The sequence below is a fragment of the Peromyscus californicus genome, unplaced genomic scaffold (assembly GCF_007827085.1).
Source record: "Peromyscus californicus insignis strain IS unplaced genomic scaffold, ASM782708v3 Scaffold_7__1_contigs__length_154581171, whole genome shotgun sequence".
NCBI lineage: Eukaryota > Metazoa > Chordata > Mammalia > Rodentia > Cricetidae > Peromyscus > Peromyscus californicus.
This window is the reverse complement of record NW_026294595.1, coordinates 126,468,336-126,477,188: the sequence shown is the minus strand read 5'-3', so window position 1 is coordinate 126,477,188 and position 8,853 is coordinate 126,468,336. Positions and strand designations below refer to the sequence as shown.

The window sequence follows — 8,853 nt, the reverse complement described above, 5'->3', positions numbered from 1 at the left end:
AGCCCAAGCAGCCACTGAAGGTGGGTGAGTGCCGTGGAGAGCTGGGAGGGAAAGATCTGGGATGAGTCATGACAGTCTGTGCCATGTAGGACTCACAGGAGGGATGGGGTAGGTGTGTAGTCTTGCAGACACAGTTGGTTAAGCCTGGAAGAGCTTCTAAGCCTGGAAGAGCTGTTGGATTTGGAGTAAGCTGTCTGATCATGGTTTCAAGTTATGAGGCTGGGATCAGCTTGGTGGTTACTGCACAAGGAATTTGAACAATACATGCCCTTCGCCATGACTGTTAAGGTCTCTTAATTCCTAAAATTCTAGAGAGCTTTGTGGTGGGAATTTGTTCTGTTTAGCCAATGGCTTTGGGGTACAAGTCCTAGGGCGTGGCTTTGGCTGCTTACGAGACTCCTTAAGAGCTGAGGGAGAGGGGTCGTGTGCTCTCTTGGGTGGCCAGGACTGGGTCAAGTGTGGAGTTGGGGTCAAGTACAGTTGGTCCCCATCCCTTCCCCGTGCTCCACCAGCAGGACCAGCAGTGATGTCTTCCTTGTTCTGTATCAGTGAGTCTACATCTCCTTTGTCACCCTTAATAAATTAATAATAGACCTCTGTGGATTGTCACATTAGGGCTTTAAAAAAACTATATTTCTAAATAATTCATTCTTATTGTGTGTGTATATGATGTGTGTCTATGTAAAGACTGTCCTGTCATGCTTGTGTAGAGAGTGGAGGACAGCTCTGTATAATTTCCTTCCACCTTTATGCTTCAGGAGTTGAACTCAGGTCATCAGGCTTGCAGGGAAAGTCCCTTTACCCGCCAAGCCACCTCACTAGCCATAATATTTACTCTTTATGTCTTGCTTCCCACTAATATCTTGTTTCTCGTTCTTTAATTCCAATTACTGTCAATAGGAGAGAAGCTACCCAAGGCCGTGTCTTTCACTACTTCCCTGACTGTGCCCACTGCCATACAGTCGGCTTTGATATAGCTTGTTCTCGGGAGCTGGCTATGGTCCAACCTCTATTAGACTGCCTCTTAGGAGGTCTCAGAAGTGTGCCTCTAGGTAGCCCTTCCGCCATTGCTGCCTTCCTTGGAATGCTTAGCTTGCTCACTCTCTGTGATGTCCCTTTACCTTTGTTTTCCTCCTGAGTTTAGAGCTGGTTTGTTGTTGTTGTTGTTGTTGTTGTTGTTGTTGTTTCCCTCTGTTACCCAGGGAGTTTCATTTTCTGTTAGCTGGCCCTTGTAGCCCTCCAGGATTACTTCTCTCTTCTGAGAATTAAAACCTCTCTGCTTTCCTCAGAAAAGTTTCATGGCTGAAAACTTCCACAGCCACGATGACAAGTAAATACCCTGGAACGTTCTCAAGCTTTCTCGTTGCTCCGTGGGAAGTTTCTTGAGTGAACTCACCTCTGAAAGCAAGTTGTCCCTGGTGGCATTATGCTTTGCAATGACATCCCAGTGGCCTCTGTGTGTGTGTGCACACACACAATCATCAACCCACATCTGTAACCAACACAATTTGACCGAGCTACATAGGCACAACACTTTGCTCTGGTTGCTGGCCCCGTGTCTCCTAGTGTGGCATACCCATATTTAGGGAAAGTCCCACGAGTCCCTTCCATGCTACCCCTTGGCCCCTCATACGACAGAGCCGATGATCTGGAGAAAGCATCTGCTCCAGATTTATGTCTGGAGTCAGGAAGACTGTAGGTCTGATCTTCTCAGTGAAAATAGTCTTGGGAAAGGCCTTAGTTAGGGGCTGGAGGGATCAAGAGCACTTGAGTTTCATCTCTCCAGCCCCTGAAGCAATCTTTGACATCCTAGCAACTAATGTCATAAATGCAAAGATTGAGGATTTTGATTTTGTTGTTGATGTTGCTTTCATCTGAAGGGAAACTAACACCCGAGAGCTATTCCACAAACTCTCGTCAGGAAGACAGAGGACAGAAGGAAACCCCAGGGTGGAGATTAATTCTTCCTCAAGCGCTTCAGCTTGCAGAGAGATCACCAGCAAATAAGAAACACGGGGGAAAATCAGTCGTCCAGAACCATCCCTGGACATTTCAGGAGCGTCAAAGACTTCACCACTGGAAACATTTGGATGCTTTACACAGTGGTTCTTTATCTAGAATGATACAATCATGGGGAGTGAGTGGGGCTCATGGGTGTTTCAGTGCCTTATATATACAACATAGTCTGTCACTCTTGGGACACGAGCAAGTGACATCTGAGAAGTCATGAGCTCTCAGACTCCAGAGACAGCTCTCCAGCCACCTCTCAGGGCTGTTCTTCCCTCATCTCTCACATCTATGTATTCTGGATCAATCACTGTGCTAACTAAGTACATTCGTGAATTCTGAGTTTAGATCGTACTCCATTGTCGTGGTTTCCTCCGTGGTCCAGCTGACCCTGACCGAGGCCTTTGGCTTGTTGCCCCTGCTGACTGGAACGCAGCAGACTCGGTGGTTTTTACATGTGTCCCGCATCGTTTCTCCATCTTCGCAGTTTTTCCTGCAGTTCCCCCATCTGTTCAAGCATTTTTTCTCACCACTGTAGGCTAAATAATCAAAGGAGAGACCAGTGATTTTAAGTTATCGCTGCTTGGGGGTACATAGATCTGGCCTTCCACAAATAGCCCTGGGCCGCGGGAGGACTAGGGCAGCTAGGCTCCTCACCACAGCCCCGTGGTGTCATGTTTCTTCTCAAAGTAGCTATTTCTGCCCATGTTTAGCTTTTCTCAGAGTGTGATCGATCACTCATCAATGAAAGGAAACTTACTTATAAGGCACTGGGGACAGCCACTACAAAGCTCCCCAGACCTGTGTCAAGCTACCCATATCAAGAAACTCACCTGGGGCTGCTGAGGTGACGCCATAGCACTTGCCTCTGAGCCTGATGGACCTGAGTTTGGCCCTCAGCCCTATCAGTGGAGGGAGAGGCCTGGCCGACTCCCACAGCTTTTTTTTCCTCGGACCTCCATGAATACACCGTGGCACACACACACAAGTGCCCCCCGCCCCCGCGCCGCCGCCAATAAAAATAAGTAAATAAATACATATAAACAATTATATAAAGATTCACCTCATGATTGCAATTGCAGTGTTATTGGCATTAGCCTAATTTCTTCGAACACATTCTACTTTAAAACCACATTCAAGAGCCGGGCGGTGGTGGCGCACGCCTTTAATCCCAGCACTCGGGAGGCAGAGCCAGGCGGATCTCTGTGAGTTCGAGGCCAGCCTGGGCTACCAAGTGAGTTCCAGGAGAGGCGCAAAGCTACACAGAGAAACCCTGTCTCGAAAAACCAAAAAAAAAAAAAAAAAAAAAAAAAAAACCACATTCAAACACATTTGTGTTTTTAGAGACTAATAATGGAGTGAATAGCTGTGCCTCTACACCCTGAATGACAAACCTAACATTCACCGGAAGCTTAGACTAGTGCAGGGCTTTCTGTGAGGAGACTGTGCTCGCTGGGGCCCCAGACCGGGGCTCTAGAACTCCAATGCGCTCCTGCGGAGCCCCCAGAATTGCTGCTGAAATGCGGGTTCTGGCCCGGCAGGTGGGGCAGAGCATGTGTGCTCTTTTTCTAACAAAATCTAGAGGGTGTCAATATTTCTAATCCGTAGACCACACCTATCATAGACATTGAAAACAAACATCGAAAAGTTCCATGGACTCAGCACCCCAATTCTGATTTCTGGCCAAATGCAATAAAATTAGGATTAAAAATCCTCACAGAGCCGGGCGGTGGTGGCGCACGCCTTTAATCCCAGCACTCGGGAGGCAGAGCCAGGCAGATCTCTGTGAGTTCGAGGCTAGCCTGGGCTACCAAGTGAGTCCCAGGAAAGGCGCAAAGCTACACAGAGAAACCCTGTCTCGAAAAAAAAAAAAAAATCCTCACAGAAAACTTAGATTCTATTTTGTGTAAAATGTTCCAGAAACTAGAAAACAAAACCACAAATAAAAAGAAAGCTACGTGGTTTATTTTACGAGGCTTGTGATGTCTTTGTTCTAAAATGAGGAAGTTGTAGATCTATTTTCTTTATTAATACAGATTTAAACTTTTTTTTTATGGTGAAAAAGTATATTTAGAATTAGCCAGCTGGACTCAGTTTAGATGATCCCAATTTTGTTGGCAACATCCAGAGCATCATAGTCAGGAGCCAAATGATGGAGAGAAGAAGGCATAGATTTAAACTTTTTTAAATGTACATCAACAATAAATTAATATAGCACCATCAAATAGGATTCAACCCTGGATGCAAATAGAGTTAATGTTAGAAAATCTACTAAAGAAACTACTTTTGTAGAATTAAGGTCACATAATTATCTGGATACAGAATGACAAGATAGATTTTTCTTAAATTTTTATTCTTTTGAGACAGGGTCTCACTATGTAGCTCTGGCTGGCCTAGAACTTGCTAAGTAGACCAGGCTGGAACTCACAGAGATCCCATTTGCTTCTGCTTCCAAATGCTGTGATTAAAGGAGTAAACCACAACCAGCTTCATTTAGTGAAGTTTGTATATCAAATCCTAGAGCTAATATTAGCTGATGGAGAAACTTTAATTTCTATTGAAAATAGGAAAACAAAACATACTCTGTTATCACTATTGTCCAAATAATAGTAGTGGAACGTGTCCCTATTAAGAGGAAAGGGGGGAAAAGTGTAAGAATTGGAAGTAGAGATAAAATCATTACACATGATTATTTAAAAAAAACAAATAAACAGTTGTAATTAATAACAGTAAAATCAGACAAAACTATTTACACGAATTAACAGTATTGCTCTGCATGAACAGTAGTAGCACATGCTCTTCACAGCTACAAGGAATCATTTTTTATCTTTATATTTATTTATTTATTTATTTATTTATTTATTTATTTATGGTGGTGGTAGTGGAGGACATGGTTTCAATATGTAGCCTTAGCTGGCTTGGAACTCATTGTGTAGACCAGGCTGGCTTCAAACTCACAGAGATCCTCCTGCCTCTGCCTCTTGAGTGCTGGATTAAAGGTGTGTGCCACCAAGCCCTGGCTCTGAGGCATTTTCTCTTAAATTAAGACTGCACACAACTTCTGTGTATGTTAGAACTCTAACCATAAAGATGTGATCTCTCTCCCATGGGATGACACAATTGTTATAAGGACTCATTATTCCCCAATGTATTCACACATTTAGTGTAATTCTGTTCAAATTCCAGTGGGAATTTTGGGAGGCTCAAGCATTTCACCTCAAATTTATAATAAAAAATAATGACCAGTGGTGACCAAAATTATATTTTTTCTTTAAAGTAAAACAAAAATTTGCCCATCTTGACCCCAACTCACTGCAAAGCCCTGGTATTTTGACACATACTGTATTGTCAAAAGAGTAACTAGCCCAAGCAGATGGACTAGCACACTCGGATGCATGCAGTAGGGAGTCCCCAGATGAAGGGAGAAATCGTGAACGGTTCCACATGCTGTGCTGGGAGAGCTACCTCAGTCTTTAAGGAAAATAAGGTAGATTGATCATCATATCTGGTAGCTAAAGGTCGAAGTGTGGTAAAAAAATTAAAATGTTAGAGGATCCTTTTGAGTATAAGAATCAGGAGGTGCCTTTAGCAAAACACCAGGCACTGTGCATGAGGCATGGCATGATTGAACTTGTAAAGACCAGAATTAAGTGTTTTTCTCTCTTGTAATGTACTGGGAGGTGACAGGCTGCAGACAGTACGTCCAGTGGCTAGAGCTGACTAGGGTATAATAATCACAAATACGGAAAAAAACGCCTGCCTGCCTGCTACCCCAGGCAAGGGATAGAAGCAGCCTGCTAACAGAGGGAGAAAGAAGTTGCTTTGGTTGACTTTCTGCATCTATTGAAACACTGCACAACTGTTTGCTGAGTGCCGACTGTGTACCAGGTACTGTCCAAGACACAAAAGATGGCAACCGTTAAAAAACAAAACAGATTAAACTTGCCCTTCTCATGGGGAGTTCGGATTTTTTGGACCTTAATATGATAATAGGAGAAGAATGTTAAAAATACTTGGTGTCTAATAATTAGCGGTAGACACACACTGTGGAGAGAAGGCAAGGAGATTGTGGGGGTAGGATGTATGTGGTTAGAAGGGAAGTGGGGAGACTTTATTGAGAGGTCGTGAGAGAGGGAGTGTAGTTAGAGGGGAGTGTGTCAGGCAGAGGAAAGGCAAACACAAAGGGCCAGAGGCAGGCTGACCTTGAAGTATCCCCAAACCCAGCAAGGTCACTATGGTGATTGTAAAATCAGTTAGGTGGAGAGTAAGAGGCTGAAGTCACAAGGGGAACTGAAGGTCCTGAGGGGAAGCCGTTTGCTTGTGTTGACCACTGGAGAATACATGCAGGTTGAAATAACAGCGTGAGACATTTTTATCCACCAGAGGGGTAGAAATGACACCAGGTGTGGTAGGGATTGTGGTGACGGGCAAACCCTTGTGCCCTGCCCTTGAAAGGCTATGAAGGTCCTCCTGTCACCAGTATGAGGGTGTCCAGGACAACGAAGACTTTATACCCCCTTCCTTGTCCCGACTCTCACCTTCAAGAGTCTGGCAGAGGCACCCCAAGGTGTATCACACAAAGTTCCTTCTCTTACTGCGTGCCCTGAGTTTCTGGGGCCCATGAACTGCTTTCTCAGAATCTTTCACGCCTCTCTTTTCTAGTCACGTTATCCCTATCAGAATGCAGAACAGACACAGCTGGTTCTCCTAAAGATCCCAAAGCATTATCCCTGATTCTGTCTGCCACTCAACTGAGAGCCACTCAAGGCTCTGAAAGCCAGTGACCCCTGCTGGTGGTGTCCTGACAGGTGTATAAAGGAGGAATTGGTGAAGTGAAGAAAAAAAAATATTCAACTTACCTTTAACACGACCATTTCTCTTTCAGGACCTATCCTAGGTAAATCCTTGCCCATATAGGTAAGTATATTCATACGCCCCTGTTCATTGGTGGTTAAGGGATATTCTAAATGCCTTTGTATAAATTCATAGTTTTTTGGTTTGGGGTTTTTTGTTTGTTTGTTTTTTGTTTTGTTTTGTTTTTGTTTTTGTTTTGTTTTGTTGTTTTATTTTTTTGTTGTTGTTTTAGATGTAGGTTTCAATATGTAGCTTTGGTTATACTGGAACTAATTATGCTATAGACCAGGCTGATCTGGAACTCACAGAGATCACCTGCCTCTGCCTCTGCCTCCCAAGTGCTGGCAGTAAAGGTCTAGACCACTATGCCCCACCATAGTTTTTATTACAATAGAATTTTTTAAATTTGTAAAGAATGAGGCAGAACTCTAAGTGGCCACAAAATATTAAATGAAACAAGAATATTGTGTAATCATGGGGATAGTATATTTAGTTTTTTATGTGGGTCACTTTAATGAGTTTACTATGTTCTGAAATGTGCCTTGGGAGATCTGTGCAAGAATAGAGGATGTGGGTTTTCTGGAGCAGTAGGATCAGGGTTCCAGCCTTGCCTTTGGGTAATCTTTTAAAAGCAGTAGTGACTACGCTCTGGACTTTCAGGGCACAGGGAAGAAGGAAGCCAGCTCTGTCATCCATGTGACAACTCGGCAGACATTTTGTTCACCAAATGTTCTTCCAGAACATGGGAAGACAAAGGATCTTCTCAAAAGTGATAGCAAGACTTTTAAAAGGCCAAGATGCCATAGGGCTGTGGACTTTGGGAGGCGTTTTCTAGAGTTGCACAGGCCAGAAAGAGAAGGACGTGGATGAAGGTCTAACCTTCCTCCTTCGATGGAAACATGCTCTAGGGGGAGCTGGCTGTGTAGGCTGCCGTGAGGACTGCCTGACCGAACTTCATCCCACCCTTGTCAGAGACAGTGTCAGTGAGGAAAATGTGGTGCTGGCTGTGTTAGGGAGAGCAGCCATACACTGGACCCCACAGGTCGCCCGGGGCCCATTGATCTTCACTTTGGTCGCTTCCCTGGGTTCTGTTACCTGGGATCACTTGGGGTAGAAGAGCAAAGGCAGGAAGAGCCAGCAGCAGAAGTCTCATGCTTCTTGGGAAGTAGTAGGTGGTAGATCCAGGCATCCAGAACACTGGGTACAGTGTAAATCTCATCAAGAGTTTTATTGGGTTTTCTGTAGTGGGGGCAGAGGGATGTGCATTGAGCCAGAGAGAGATGTGAAAGTGTATCCAAGCAAAACGTCAGCCCCTTGGCTGGTGTAGGGCTTGAGCTTCTGGAACAGGTCCTGAGAGCACATGGGAAGCCTGTGAGTCACAGGCCTTGAGGACACGTCTGGAGAGGAAGAACTCACACTAGGACTCTATCCTCAGCATCTCCAGCTCTCTTGGTGCCCCACCCTTTGCTCACAGTCCCCTAACACTAGTCTAAGTCTACTTTCAAGATCTCTCCTCCAGCCAGGTGTGGTGGCACACATCTTTAGTCCTAGCACTTGGGAGGCGCAGGCAGGCAGATCTCTGAGTTCAAGGCCAGCCTGGTCTACAGAGAAAGTTCTAGGACAGCCTGGGCTACACAGAGAAACCCTGTCTCGAACCCTTTTACTCCCTCAAAAAGATGTCTCCTTATCAGTGTCTCTCTACATAGACTGTGAGGTTGCTATGGATAGGGACAGAGCCCCTGAGGCACAAAGCATGTGCTCAGTGGAGGTTTATGGAAACAAAAGGTAATGAACATGTGTTCACATAGAAACTGAAGTGCTCACTTACATTCCAACAGGGAAAGTGACTCATAATAGAGTTGACTTGCAATAGAGTGTGGGGAATTCAATGTATAGTGTGACTCAACAGATGGCCATACAAAGTTATCCATTGTTGCTAAGAATGCTCCCTCTCAAAGGCACTCACAGTGGCTTTGGATGTTACTGTTGACA

The 8,853-nt window shown here is 44.7% G+C and overlaps 1 protein-coding gene across 1 annotated transcript; it reads right to left on the bottom strand.

Moving 5' to 3' along the window:
* Positions 1-2,322: 2,322 nt before the first annotated feature.
* Positions 2,323-8,026, bottom strand: Defb118 (defensin beta 118). Its single transcript, XM_052723711.1, has 2 exons — positions 7,957-8,026; positions 2,323-2,546 (listed from the first exon to the last, which is right to left on the bottom strand). The coding sequence occupies exons 1-2, from the start codon at positions 8,012-8,014 to the stop codon at positions 2,323-2,325; spliced, it is 282 nt and encodes a 93-aa protein (XP_052579671.1). The 5' UTR covers positions 8,015-8,026.
* Between the last annotated feature and the right edge of the window lie 827 nt (positions 8,027-8,853).